This window comes from Penicillium solitum (assembly GCF_028829755.1).
Source record: "Penicillium solitum strain IBT 25940 chromosome Unknown utg000004l_segment0_segment0, whole genome shotgun sequence".
Lineage (NCBI taxonomy): Eukaryota > Fungi > Ascomycota > Eurotiomycetes > Eurotiales > Aspergillaceae > Penicillium > Penicillium solitum.
In genome coordinates this window covers 3,081,951-3,095,414 of record NW_027072124.1, presented here as the reverse complement: position 1 = coordinate 3,095,414, position 13,464 = coordinate 3,081,951, and the positions used below count along the sequence as shown (strand labels likewise).

Genomic DNA, 13,464 nt, shown 5'->3' with positions numbered 1-13,464 from the left:
AAGAGTGTGGCCTGACCCCCAAGGTGTCACCCATGGCCTCTTTGATATTGCTCTCTCTCTTTATCAGATCCTAAGTGGACTACCTCCATGTCATTCATTTCTCCAATAATCTCATCTCCAAGAAACATGCCTTCCTTCCACCCACACCAAAGTCTCCGAGCTGGATAAGTCCAAAGATCTCCAGTTCCCACCTGATCGAGGTACGAAGAACCTTCGCTATGCATCCCATACATGATGTCTAACCAACCCACTTCACCAGGCCAATCTCCCAAAGTCACAACCTCGCTCCATCACCCACACCCCAACCCATGAACCTTCCATTCCTCGAACTCAACCACCGCACTCACCCATCCAAACCTCAACATCTGCACCTCAAATCCACCAATTACGAAGTGTCCCTCTCACAACCCGCGCAACACACAGAATGTCCGCACCAAGTACAGTCTGCGACTTCCAAAAAGAACGCATCGCCTTCCTCTCCTGGCTAGAAGACCAAGCCCGACTGATGAGACACCAACCGAAATCCGACACACTTGCAGAAGTGAAAGCGAACCTCCGCGACCAATCCATTGAATACCTCGATCGACTCAAACAAGCGTCTATTGTCATGGCTTGTGAGGCGAAAGACCATATCTGCGTGACGGCCAAGCCGGCGCGGTTTTACGAAGTCGATGTTCCGAATATGTGCAGTGCGCTGCAGTTACGTCTGTCACAGCTTGCTTCGAGGCTTGGGATCAATATTAAATGTGACATGTGTATTCATTTCGTTATTATGAATATTGTCGTGGAGCCCGGGTTCTAGGTTTCGTGACTTTGGGGTGTGAATTGGTTGAGAGATAGCAATCGATTTTTGTTTTATCCTTCTACCTTATTGTCGTAGGGACATGGGTGCGAGGCGTACGCTTGAATTGACATGTACATGTAGCCTATGCATATCAAGTAGTCGGCCGTGAATGGGCCTTCGTGTTCGGTCTTTTTTGGTAGCCTTCTCAGATGTCCTCTTTGAGATTTGAGATACATGGATTATCTCACCTTTCTCAGTGTAAACCGTATAGAGTATTGTTCTATGTAGAACCGTGAATATGGCTCGCGGAACTTTGATACCATCAAGCTACTCATCCTTGGGAGACCATCATGATACTTAAGCATAATTGATATTCTGATCACTAAAGATATAATGGCATTGAACACACATCATTTCTGTAGAACCGCCTTTCCAGCCTCCAAGTCCTCAACCTCCTTTTGCAGTTGTCGTCGTCTGCGCTTCGATGGCCTTCCTTCTCCAACAATCTCCTCCAGTCTCTCGTCGGACAGGTCGTTAACCCATGAGGGCGAGAACAGCTTCATAGGGGCCTCGGGCCCAGTGACCAGATAGTGATCGGCTGCTTGCATACATACATTGTCAACAAACCTCTTGCGAGCCACTTTGTAATATGAATCCAGAATGTCATGAATATCTCGGACAGTATGGTCAACATTGCTCATGTGGTGTTGCTGAACAATGTCACTGAGTCGGACGACCTCTCCGTGTTTACAATCATCGAAAGACTTTTTGGCCACAGTCGCGTGCAATCGCTTTTGTCGACTGTATGGCTTGAACGGTTAGCAGCCAAATCCCTAATGCATTCAGAAAACTCTAGCCAACTGACCATTTTTCGAGGTTGTCATTGAAGTAATGGTTGAGGGTAACCGGAGTACCTTCGCGTTCAATTCTCAAAAGGAACTCAACCATTGACATGGCGTGTTTGTACTTTTCAACCAGGTCGTCCATCAGGAGGGACATTATCTTCGAGGAAATCTGTGTGTCTTTGCACACAACCTCAAGCGCTTTGCGTATGAATGCGTGAACAACGCTGATAATGTCACTAATGTAGCCCCACGCAAGGACTGACCATTTGATTGACTGCTTCTTCATCAAGGTAGAGAGCAAAGTATGGTTAAATGTACCGATCTCAAAGCCCCGAGAATTGGAGTAAACACCTTCGATCCAAGAGAGAATGCCCCGTTTGATGGAGGGCTCCACGGGTTCTGAAACATGTAGAATATCGTCAAGGTCCTCTACCGAAGTGTTCCGAGTTGGTTCCCAGCTTTTCCGGCTCTTCATGATGTTTTGTGGGTTTTCAGCATCGATCGGGTTATTACTCCTTTCGTCACGATCATCGACACTGCCGTCTGTCCCCTCTGGCTTCGACTGGAAAGTGTACGTGTGGCCGTGATGGGCGATATCAAATGAGAAGAGATCATTTCTCACCGAGACCAGCGTGGCTAGTCGTAAATTCTTGTCTTCGTCGAACGCATCACTGACTCCATAATTTGTGGCAAGTGCATGCTGTGTAATCTCTTGAAAAGCCGACACAGCATCTAGAAGGATCCGCCTCTGCTGCTCTGCTGTGTCTCGCTGGGCTCCCAAAGATTGCAATAGGGCTTTCGAGTCTTTGAGTCTTTTGATCACTTCCGACCGCACCTTTATATAAATTAGCAAGCTTATTCACAGAGTTGTGCATACCGATGGGAACTCTCGGCGGACGTTTGACGTCAGGAGGTCTTGGAGGCGAGCCATCAACGCCGAAATCCCGTAATTCCAGGGCGGGACGCGATTCCAAGGCGCATTTTGATAGAATGTCCTTTCTTCTGTGTCGCGGTCCGCATCACCAGCTTGAAGTTGCTTTTGGCTGAGATTCCGAACAAGGATCCATCCCAGCTGCCCGTTCAAATTTCCATCATGTATTAACCGAATCACGTTGTGCTCGGTGCCTTTGTCAACAAGGTCGGGTTTGGTGAGGATTCGTAAGGTTCTTCCTCCTTCAGGGTCAATCTCCCTGGCCATCTCAATGATTTCCTGGGTGGCAATATCCACGTTTGCCGGAACCACAGCCAAGATGATGGATCGTTGGTTCTGCATGTATCGAAGGACCATGTTCCTAACCAGCACAATATCACTCTTCATTGTTCTATGCAGCGTTGTATTCTTGAAAATTCCAGGGACGTCGATAACGCTGAGGTGACTCTGTTTTGGACCACGGATCTCGAGCTGTAGGACGCTGTTGGAAAAGGTCGGCTTTTGGTCTCCATGAGAGGAGGAAAGGTTCATAACCTCATGAACCTTGCAGGTAGAGTTAACGCAAAGTGCCAGAAGACATTTCATGTAAGTATAATACCTCTTTCATTGTACGGCTGAAGTCCTCAGAATTCAGTGACTGAAGGGCAGAGGCCTTCCAGCCCCGCAGCTTCTGGTCCTCCTCTGGAGTTGAACCTGATGCAGGGATTATAGACGCAGTTATCTCCCGTTCAACCAAGTTGCCATCACGCCGGAAGATGATTTGCGTCGCAAATCTCGTACACAGGCCACTGTCTCGGGGGAAGTTCAACTTGGTCAGGCCCTCGAGGACCGAACTCTTACCGCTGGACTGGTCTCCAACGACAACGAGCTGTGGAAGACTGACATACTCCCCCACATTGCAGGCGAAAAGTTTGTCAATCTTCTCAAGTAACGCTGGATCAGCCAACTCAAGACTTCTGGTTTGTGGTTCAGTGATCTTCATGGCTTCGAGTGTAGCTGACTCAAACTGATGGATGCAAGGGTAGAAGTGGGGAATAGCCTGGAACTACAGTGGAAGTGGGCAGAAAAGAGGAACCGAGGAACCGAGGGGATGAGAGGGTGAGAGGAGAGGCAGAAGGGATAAGAAAAGAAGAGAAGAAGATGAGAACATGAGAAGAGGAGACAGGGGAAATGGGAAAGAGCAACGGGAAGGACGAAGATGGGAAGGAACCCCAAAAGGAAGGAACATTCGCGGCCACAGATTTTACATTTTACAGCTATATGCTACATACATATCTATGCAGTACGTATATTATGTATTGACTCATTCGACTTCAAATGTACCTAGATATATTCATCCTATCCGTATGATGCCCTCAACCGGACCATTATAAACACTTGATACTTCTCGATCTTAGATTTGTGAGGTCAGTACATCGTAATCCACTTCTTTGCCGTCACGCATATACTGACCCGTATGTGCCGGATGTTTCGATGGGAGATTGATATAGCCTGTGCAGACCTCCATGAGGCACTCCCGGCTCCAAAAGGATTGTCAATGGGACACCCAAAATCGAGCCAGTCTGGATATTTGACCTGGTTCCACTCAAGTCCCACCCCTTGCAACCTGGAGAAAGGTATTATTGTTGTTAAAAAATGGGATTCGTGCTAGATTTCTAGGCCCTAGTTAGTCACTTTTGGGTCTATTTGTTTGTTACGTTCCAGATTGAAAAGATAGGAAGCAAGAACAGAATTAGGAGCTAGAACTGTATAACAATCTCTCAGTCATTCAATCAAACCCCCAAACAATCTACAAGGCCATACATTGCATATATGCTACAAAGAGCCTTTACACATTCTCTCGTGCGCTTGTGATAGGTCTTGTCTATCAGGCTACCCATTATGCAATTAGAGCTTGCTTGGATATTGCAATTGTCAGACACGAATTGCTGAAACCATTTGCCTATGCCTGTTCCTCTGTTCTCCTATGCAAACTTCATTTGATTTGGACTTATGCTACTATCTCAGCACATCCACTTCGAGTCCTTTCTTTAACAGATCATGCAGACCAGAGAAAATGGACACACTTAGCAGTCCCCAGTTTAACATACGGGATATGCCAAGCCTTGATGTACGAGGGCCAGAGTCTAATACAAGGGTCAATGATCCCTTCAGGAGATGAAATGTCAATCTCCAGGCGCGCTCGTGCGGAGATTTTGGCAGTAATCATCATGCTTGCATTCCGTTTAATGGGACTACTGCCAACATCTATCACTCTCATATTGACCGAAGCAAGCCTTTTGCCGGGCAAATTGGAGACAATCATTCCTTCTCTGACAAAGAATCGTGGGTCAACAATAGCAGAGCTCCGTGGAGGAGGCAAAATCCCTTTGGGAATTGCTGCATTTACCAGCGCATTGAAGGCTGTCGGCATGCCTCAGTTTTTGTGGCTGATTGAACTTCATCTGAAAAAGTGTTTTGTCCAGATTGCAATCGAGTTGCTCACTCTGCCAATTATTATTTTCTGCATTCTTTAATTTGGATAATGATAATTAATATTCAATGTTTCAACTTAACGCCAGAGCCCCGTTCGGCTTTCCACGGTGGAACCACAGTCATACGATAGTAATCCGGGCTCATGGACATCCCGCTGTGTACTTACCTATCTATCTACGTTAGTTAGTTATACTTCCCTACATTAATTATACATCTTTATGGAGAAACACTTATAATACCTGATCTTATATTGCTCGCAGAATTCTATCTTAGCTCCAAAGTACCCGCTCGTCCGGATTTCCCCACTACTAGACAAGAATTTAGTCGTGAAGATCGGAATGTCTATTGCGTTTCTTCCCACCCATGTCAGCCCACTGCTTTAAGATAGTGTTAGTATTCGTGCCTGAGGTATCAGGGATGCAAGTCACAGGAGGGGGGAAAACCTCCGTGCTCATTAGCTCGGGCGAGCCTTCAGCAGTAGGGGAAGCTACAGGGAAGGGTGGGGTAATCATGCCATAGGAGCTGCTGGAACTCCATGACTGGGAGTTCTCTTCCTGTGGGCTCTCTACCCGTGGTGGAGACTTGGGAAATGGCGTAGTGCGCTCTGGGTGGAAGAGGTTAGTAACAGCACCGGCGAGCTTCTCAATTTCAGCGTCAGTAGGAGACTGATATTCCGGTTCCGGCTCCTTAGGCTTAGGGGAAGCCTTAGGCTTGAAGACAGTACTAGCGCTCGCGCTATTTGCCCTAGAAGTGACTGTGCTCTTGGTTAGTTTTCGAACGGGGGCAGGGATAGGACTCATAGGAGCCTCACGTTGTGATACTCGGCCATCGTGGTAGTGACGAATCGAACGGCGCTCGCCGCCAACCGAGCGTTCAGTGGTGAACCCGTTGTTGGGTGATCCAGTAGGAGCCTTTCCAGATCGCAGAGCTCGCTTGCGATCAGCCATGTTGCCGGTGGGTAAAGTATCTGCTGCAAATTGGTTAGTTTGTATGTCCCGGATAGACAGGAGAATCGGATGGACAACTGGGATATTCCTAAAAGGCAACGAAAATAAGGACCGTTATATAGTTAGGCTTATATTGTATTTGAATAGGTAAGAACAAAGTCTTTATCCTTTGTTTGCTGCAGTGCCTTTCAAGTCTTTGTGCTGGGTTTCTCGCTTTGGAATCTTGATATATGGAGGCTATAACAATGCGTTAGATTTCTTTTACTCTTTACATCTCAAAATAAAAGGCGAGACAACGAAAGTCATTGTTGCTAATCAACAAAGAGACAAAGAAACAATAACTTTCCCCTCACTGCTTGAATGTCTATCTATACACACTACCGCAACGTGAGCAAAAACTGGCAAAAGCTCAATTTCTCTAGTGGTCAGCCATTTCCAAGTCCTAGTGCTACTGCTACAGATCAAAACATGTCTACCACACGAACCGTATTTTCCCGCAACGGCCTTCCTATTGTTGATGAGTATGGCTTGTTTCGAGGCACGCTGTGGTTTACCGTCAGATTTTCGAACAAGGACCGTCAGCTTTCTGATTACGAGTTCATGAACCTTACAATTCAACGTCTCCGAACCGGAGAGTTCACAGTCGACTCCGGGCCCGTACACCAGGGCAGGGGGTTTTGCATATCATTTCCGGTCTCAATTTACGGTGCTAGCCGCAGCGAGTGCATTTCCATCATTATAAGGCTTGTGGAATGCTATAGGGAGGATATCATGTCTGGGGATATTTCTATTGACCGGGGCTTTCTTTTCAGAAGTAGGGCTTTCATCGGATAAAGGCATTCCTGACAACAAAGCGTCTGCTTGAGTAGCATTCTCAGACCTGACAAGCTCTCAAACCAAACCAACCAAATCATTTGTCAGTATATGTCTCGCTGCCCTCCTGTGGCGAGACATACGACGCACCCAAAACCGTGGTAAGACGCACGAAAACGGAGTGGGTGAAGTGAATGATAACCGTGTCAGCACCATATCAAAACATCAACATTAATCCTTTTTCGCAATATCCCCTCTTCCAAAGCGTGGATTTCGTTTAAAATTGAAATATATACTTATGTAACTATTTTAACTCTATATAATCAGTAGAAGGTCAGCGATTACAAGACGCCGGGTTGTAAGCGCCAAGACCCCCTTAACAGGCTATCGATGGGGCCCATAATAGCCCATGATAGCCCATAGCCGACTGCCGGTTGGGCCTTGGGCCCCCATTTATGGGCTTTGCGGAAGTCTAGAAACGGGTCCCATTTGGATCCCACGTGGTGCCAATCCGCCACTATTCGCCCGCAACCCCTTTCCCCATCCATACATGGATGCCACTTAGGTATTTGGTCTTGGATTCCTCCCAATTCGACCTAGCCCTATGACTAGAGCCTCTTGGGCTCCTGCTCTACATAGCGACGGCGTCCGTAACTCCGATTGTCTGGGATACACCTACCGCTACGATAACGCTGAGGGACCTCGGCAGAACAATACTTGTATATGTCAAGGTGGCTGCCTAATCAGCCGAAGGGAGCTTCCCGAGTTCCTCTATATGTTGAAACGGTCATCTGTATGACCCTGAGCGAGCGCTCATTCGGAGATTCGGTCTTGTCTTGTTTGTAGCCTTATTAAAACATGACTTGGAGGCTCAACATCATGCTCGTCGCCATCATCTCTACCTTTCTATTGAATCTCGGCCAACAAACCATATGCCGCATATTTCCCATCAATATCAATTCTATTTCGAATTATTTCCATCAGCGAACAGTAATAGAGGACTCGTGGAACGACTGGATCTCATGCCACATGTCCCCTCCTCTATCAACGACTGAACGGACCAAGTTCGGCACCGGCCCAGGCGATGCGTTGTCTACGGCTACCCCTCCACCGGTGGGGTTCTCATCAAAGAGGCTGACCTTCTCGACATGCTCTTCCTATCACTCTCCCGCTCTCATGAGTCGCAGCGCTATCCCAGTGTCGACGAAGAAGACAGATTCTGTAATCTCATGCGACAGACTGGTGCTAAGTGGTGGTCGAGTAGGGAGGATGTGCTGGAAGTGTGGTTAGGCGCGAGGTTGATGACGGATGAAGAAGAAAAGGTGCTGGTGTTCGGTTGGCCGAGGGATGGAGTGGGTGTGTGGGTATTGAGATATGAGAGTGATAGGCAACTTCCAAAGGATTTTGGGAGAATGAGTTTAGCGATGAATATGGAGGATAAGATACAGATGATGAGAGAGTATGGCGCTACATTTGTGGAAGATGTCACGCAGGTGGAGGAGCTTCGTGATAGCTAAGCATGTCTTGAGTCTTATTAACCTTGGGATAAGTGCGTTGAGAACTGCTCTGCTCTTGCATTATAATACTATCACCAGCACTAGTGAAGAGATCTGGGGCAATCGACCACACTCAGTCAGTGGCTCTGTGAAGCCGAATTTTGGTCTGCTACTCTGCTTCTTAAAAGTCTATCCAATATGGTTTAAATGGGAGTGAAGATGGAAAGATCACGATCGCCGTGCACTTAGGAGCAAGAAACCATGCTGTTTCCACGCTGGACATTTCAGACCAACCGTATGACCAACTAAAGTTCTATCTACACATTAAATAGTGTACTGGAAAATAACTGTACTAAAAGAGCTACATGGGAATATAATGCTTTTCTGAAATAGAATATGACCTATGAAAATGTATTGTTGGGTGTAAAGATGGAGACGGTAAAGGAATGTATGTATGTGTGGTTAGAAAGAAGCAGCAATAGAAACGAGCACGACTCAACAGCACAGATCATCTCGCATATGCAAATACCCAATGCATCCTACAATCTACTGAGAGCCAACAACCCTCGCAGTATCTCTAAGGGTAACATGGAACTCCTTGATCTGATCAGCAGGCGTCTCAATAATATATCGCCAAAGGGTCCAAATATCCTGAGAACTAGAGACACCATCCCGGCCCTCTTGCTCGATCTCAAACTCCCTGGCCTTCTTGTTAGATGAGGACTCAAAGAACTGGACCAAAGCAAGATCAACCGGCGCAGGAGGGATCTCAGAAGAGAACTGAGTACATCCGAATGTCTTCACCTGCGCCTGGACTTTCTTCCACTGGGGTCGCCATTTCTTAAATGCCGCAGTCCATTCCCGGTCGGTACCTGCATCTGCAAGTGTAGCGCACATGGTCCAGAGGAAGTGAGAGACGTCAATCCAGCCATCGGACTTACCCGTCGCGCTTAGAGACCTATATTCCTCACGGCGGACTGTGAAACGAAATAAGCGGCGGGTTTCCTGTTGCGATCCGAGTGCAATCGATAGCGGCACAAAGTCGAAGGGATCGCAAGCGGTGTCTGAGCTAGAGTCGTAAGCGGTAGAACTAGAGTCCTCGTCATCTGCGTCCCAGGTTTCGTCAGTGCCCATGGGGATGTCTAAGACCTGGTACTTTTCATAAGGGCTCGGCATGATTGAATCTAGTAATCGATTGAGTGGATTGGATAGAGGAACTTAAATACACTTGTAGGGTGCTGGTCTGTAGTCAATGTAGGGTGGGCATATGATTTATATAGTTGAAGGCCCAGTAAAATTATTATATCTGATATATGAGTTCAAAGACACCCTTTGTTCTCTTTTGCCGTTTGTTTCTGCTGAAAGACGGCCTCGATGGACTAAAATACAATGTACTTCATAAAAAGGGGCCTTTCTTTGTTCATTGCCAGTCAATCACTTTGTCTCCAGAATGGAATCAAAGAGACATAGCAGAAACCCGAGAGAACAAAGAAGGATCTTCGAAGCCTGGGATGTCAGTTGATGATGGAAGATTATGAGTCGAGCATCCATGGAGCTCACTGGCAGCGACGGCAGCGCGACGAAGGTGTTTAACGCTACACAATCCCATCCCACTAAAAGACCTCCTCGCCTTCATCGGCTTGGTTTCCAAGCTTTCCACTGGCGCGGTCCTTCCCCTTCCTTCGATTCTCCAGATAAAAACGACCTCCTTCATACAGACTGAGATACAAGCCCAATGCAATCGCAGTCCAACCAGCCCGTATCAGCCCGCCCTTGAACAACCCACGGATGCCCTCATAACGTATGATATCGCGACCAACAGAAATGAGAGATGTATTGGGTTTAGCTTTTGTTCGTGCCTCCGAAGATACTGCTGCACTACCACGAGTACCAGCCCGAGTATTTTGATCTTGGGACCTAGCGCTAGCATCACTCGCGGAAAGCATAACGCGGGTCTTTATCACGTCTATCGGAGTAGTCACCGTCGCCGCGACCGTCCCCGAAAATGCTGCAGCTATCCCCGTCAAGCCGGCCCGTTCGACTAGTTGATCTGACTGCGCGGATGGAGGTCGGCCAGTGTTGCCCCGAGCTGTTTTCCGTTGCCTCCGACGTTCAATCAGATGTGATCGCACATACTCAAAGAGTGGAAATTGTAAAGCTGTAGTTGGGAGGTTTCGACCAACTAGTGCCGTATAACCACTCCATAGTCGCCAAGGATGACGTCGAAATCGCAAAAGTACTTGTCGCATGGCGGATGTGTTTGTTTGGGAACCTTGAATCATCTGTGCATTTTGTTTTAATACCTCTGCGGGCGTAAGCATGAGGCATGATACCATCTCCCCGGTAGAAGATGCAATTCCGTGCATAATGGGGGTAGGGAGAGAATGTGTGAAAGGCAAGCGAAGACTGTTCAGAGAACCATCGGGGAAGGTCTTGTTGCCACTGGTCGTCCTCATGGGGGAGTTTGTTGAGGAATTGTACATAATGCTCTTCACAGCTTCGTATGTGGTAAAGAATGCACCAGCTAGATTAAGTAGATAGGTAGTCAGCTGTGATGTTCCTCGTCAGCCGTTCATCAATAAGAGCCGACACATACAAGCTGGAATTGTCGAGAAAACCACACTCCAGACGCCTTGGTACAATCCTCGGAAGAGCACATTGCGACGCACTGCTCCTGTGCGAGCATCTTTGTAGACCTTCTCATAGTCTAGAGATTGAACACGGGTCTTGAGTGTGTCGAAGGGATAGACGATAAAATCGACTGCGACTGCGGCAAATGCACCTGCCTATCGAGAGATATATGCCAGTTAGCAATTGAAACCCGAAGTATGTATCATGTGCCGAATGTAGGAAGCCAGTTGAACTGGAGATGAGTTGATTGAGTGCGACTCACAACCCAAATATCGGAATGAGTGTTGTACATGGTGAAAATACGGAACAAAACGGATCTAATTTATGTTGTGAAGGCATTGTAAATATCTAAATATTAGGAAGGGAGAATGCCATTGAAGATTCCCACCTGAGGATTCACTTGCTGATCGATTTCGGTATGATCAGATATGACGTCATATATACACTAGTCACGTGTTTCTAGTGGAAGGTGACAGGACTTGCATGTGAAAACAGCCGTGTAACAACAACACTACCTAGTACCCAAGTCAACTTTATATTGACCTGGATGGGTATAATTGTCGAGGTGTTTGACTTCAAGGATTTTTATGTTTCTATTTTTAGCCCTTAACTATTAGAGAACCTTGAGGTACTACCATCATATCGCGACACAGGGATAATATACATGACCTCCACATTTTTCTCTATAGCCAGCCCTTAGGTCCACCCCAGTTACCCTTGATCATGTAGTTGAAGTACACCCAAGGGAAGAAGTCCTTCTTCAGGTACCAGAACGAACGACGGGGCTCAGCCTGGTCAATACCAAACCAGTCTCCGAATGTCTCCTTGGGCACACCGCCATACTTGAACTCAGCAAGAAGGACCTTGCCATACTCGGTCAAAAGCGGGCATGAGGTGTATCCATCGTAGGAAGCGTCCAGTTCCTTGCCCTCCATGCTCTGCAGAAGGTTGCGAACGAGAACCGGTGCCTCGGAAGTGACGGCTGCGGCAGTCTTGGATGTGGGCAAGCTGGAAGCATCACCAGCGGACCAGACGTTGGGGAACTTCTTGTGTTGGGTGCTGTTGTCATCGACATCGACGAATCCAGCCGCATTGGCCAGAGGGCTGTTCTTGACGAAACCATAAGCACCCATCTTGGGGGAGACGTGCAACAGGTCGAATGGCTTGGCGACCTCTCCCTCGGGAGAGGCAAAGATGGCAGACTTGCCATCAATGGCAAGGAGATCGTGCTGGAACAATCCCTCAACACCGCGATCCTTGCGCATCTGCTCGAGGACGGCGCTGTACTTGGGCACACCAAACATCACTGGGAGACCGGTCGCAAAGCTAATCTTGACGGGGGACTCGGAGGGGCTGGTGGGGTTGTAGAGGCCAGCTCGTTTCCAGTGGTCCAACGCAAGCCACATGATCTTCTGGGGAGCGCCTGCGCACTTGACCACACCGGCGGGCTGAGTGAAAATGGCTTTTCCTTCGCGGAAGTTTTCAATTGTGCGGAAAGCCTTATCGCAAGTGTCGTAGCTATAGATTGTCGAAACAGTTGAGTTTCGGTCTGCGAGAGCCTCAGGGAGACCCTTGATATTGCCATAGTTGATGCTAATACCGGGCACCACAACCAGATTCTCGTAGTTGATCTTGTCGCCATTCTCAAGAGTGAGCGCATTCTCAGCGGGGGCGAAGGCGCCAACACCCTCGTTATAAAACTTGAACTTGGGATCAATCAAGCTGTTCAATGGCTTGCGCAGCTCCTGTTTGTCCTTGAGGCCACCGCCAACCAGTGTCCAGCCGGGTTGGTAGTTGTGCCACGCAGCGGGATCAATCACAGCAATGTCATCTTGCGCAAATTTGCCAGAGTGCAGGAGCTGGTGGCTGATGGAGAGACCAGCAGTACCACCGCCGACCACTACAATTTTGTGGCTTCGTGCAGAGCTCACAGGAGACGCGGTTGCGAGACTCCTCCATTGAGCGACGGAGCGCTTAGCAGCAACTACTGTGCGACGCTGAAACATCTTTGAATATACAAGGCAAAAAAAAAGAGTGATCAAAGAGCCCTGAAGTACCTGAAATAGCTTCAGGGCTGGAACTTACGATGTCGTGATTTCGGATTAACTCGTTCCGATATCGGGAGGATCGGCCTTTATTCGCCGAACACTTTCGGGCTTCTCACAGAAGGAAAAAAAGTACAATATCGGGATGTTCCATGTTTTACTTCAGATATGTCTCACTTGGACTTGAAAAGTATCTCCCTTTAGGGTCTGATAGTGGTTGTGCATGTGGACTCGATTTTGATGTGTGATCTTGGTTCACCTTAACATAAGGGGTCAAACACCTTAGCAACAGTATCAAACAATATCCTTGGCTAATATCATCACCTGTTCCTGAATTTGACAGTTTGTGGCAAAAATTCCAACATATTCATTGGATCGTGTCGTAATGACTCCTTCTTTTTCAATCGGCGACCTTGCCGGCTTCCTCCAGAGATGCTCACCGAGTCGCCGACCCAAGAGTTTCAAGTATAACCACCGCGACAGCTCCTACATTCAGC

At 47.7% G+C, this 13,464-nt stretch overlaps 7 protein-coding genes across 7 annotated transcripts; 2 read left to right on the top strand and 5 right to left on the bottom strand.

Annotated features, from left to right (window-relative positions):
- Window positions 1-424: 424 nt before the first annotated feature.
- N7455_007177 (uncharacterized protein) lies at window positions 425-802 on the top strand (the record flags this gene model as incomplete). The annotated part of the gene is made up of 1 exon (XM_065605551.1): window positions 425-802. The coding sequence occupies one exon, from the start codon at window positions 425-427 to the stop codon at window positions 800-802; it is 378 nt and encodes a 125-aa protein (XP_065461405.1).
- Window positions 803-1,194: 392 nt separating this feature from the next.
- Window positions 1,195-3,542, bottom strand: N7455_007176 (dynamin family protein; the record flags this gene model as incomplete). Its single annotated transcript, XM_040957720.2, has 4 exons — window positions 1,195-1,585; window positions 1,650-2,464; window positions 2,507-3,103; window positions 3,159-3,542. 4 exons carry the CDS (start codon window positions 3,540-3,542, stop codon window positions 1,195-1,197), a joined length of 2,187 nt encoding a protein of 728 aa, XP_040811781.2.
- A 1,813-nt stretch (window positions 3,543-5,355) lies between these two features.
- On the bottom strand, window positions 5,356-5,982 carry N7455_007175 (uncharacterized protein; the record flags this gene model as incomplete). Its single annotated transcript, XM_040957789.2, has 1 exon — window positions 5,356-5,982. The coding sequence occupies one exon, from the start codon at window positions 5,980-5,982 to the stop codon at window positions 5,356-5,358; it is 627 nt and encodes a 208-aa protein (XP_040811798.2).
- Window positions 5,983-7,943: 1,961 nt separating this feature from the next.
- On the top strand, window positions 7,944-8,312 carry N7455_007174 (uncharacterized protein; the record flags this gene model as incomplete). Its single annotated transcript, XM_040957807.2, has 1 exon — window positions 7,944-8,312. One exon carries the CDS (start codon window positions 7,944-7,946, stop codon window positions 8,310-8,312), a length of 369 nt encoding a protein of 122 aa, XP_040811852.2.
- Window positions 8,313-8,837: 525 nt separating this feature from the next.
- Window positions 8,838-9,467, bottom strand: N7455_007173 (uncharacterized protein; the record flags this gene model as incomplete). The annotated part of the gene is made up of 1 exon (XM_040957681.2): window positions 8,838-9,467. One exon carries the CDS (start codon window positions 9,465-9,467, stop codon window positions 8,838-8,840), a length of 630 nt encoding a protein of 209 aa, XP_040811809.2.
- Window positions 9,468-9,904: 437 nt separating this feature from the next.
- Window positions 9,905-11,214, bottom strand: N7455_007172 (putative mitochondrial carrier protein; the record flags this gene model as incomplete). Its single annotated transcript, XM_040957769.2, has 3 exons — window positions 9,905-10,815; window positions 10,888-11,077; window positions 11,185-11,214. 3 exons carry the CDS (start codon window positions 11,212-11,214, stop codon window positions 9,905-9,907), a joined length of 1,131 nt encoding a protein of 376 aa, XP_040811802.2.
- Window positions 11,215-11,493: 279 nt separating this feature from the next.
- On the bottom strand, window positions 11,494-12,928 carry N7455_007171 (NAD(P)/FAD-dependent oxidoreductase; the record flags this gene model as incomplete). The annotated part of the gene is made up of 1 exon (XM_040957684.2): window positions 11,494-12,928. The coding sequence occupies one exon, from the start codon at window positions 12,926-12,928 to the stop codon at window positions 11,606-11,608; it is 1,323 nt and encodes a 440-aa protein (XP_040811811.2). The 3' UTR covers window positions 11,494-11,605.
- Window positions 12,929-13,464: the final 536 nt, after the last annotated feature.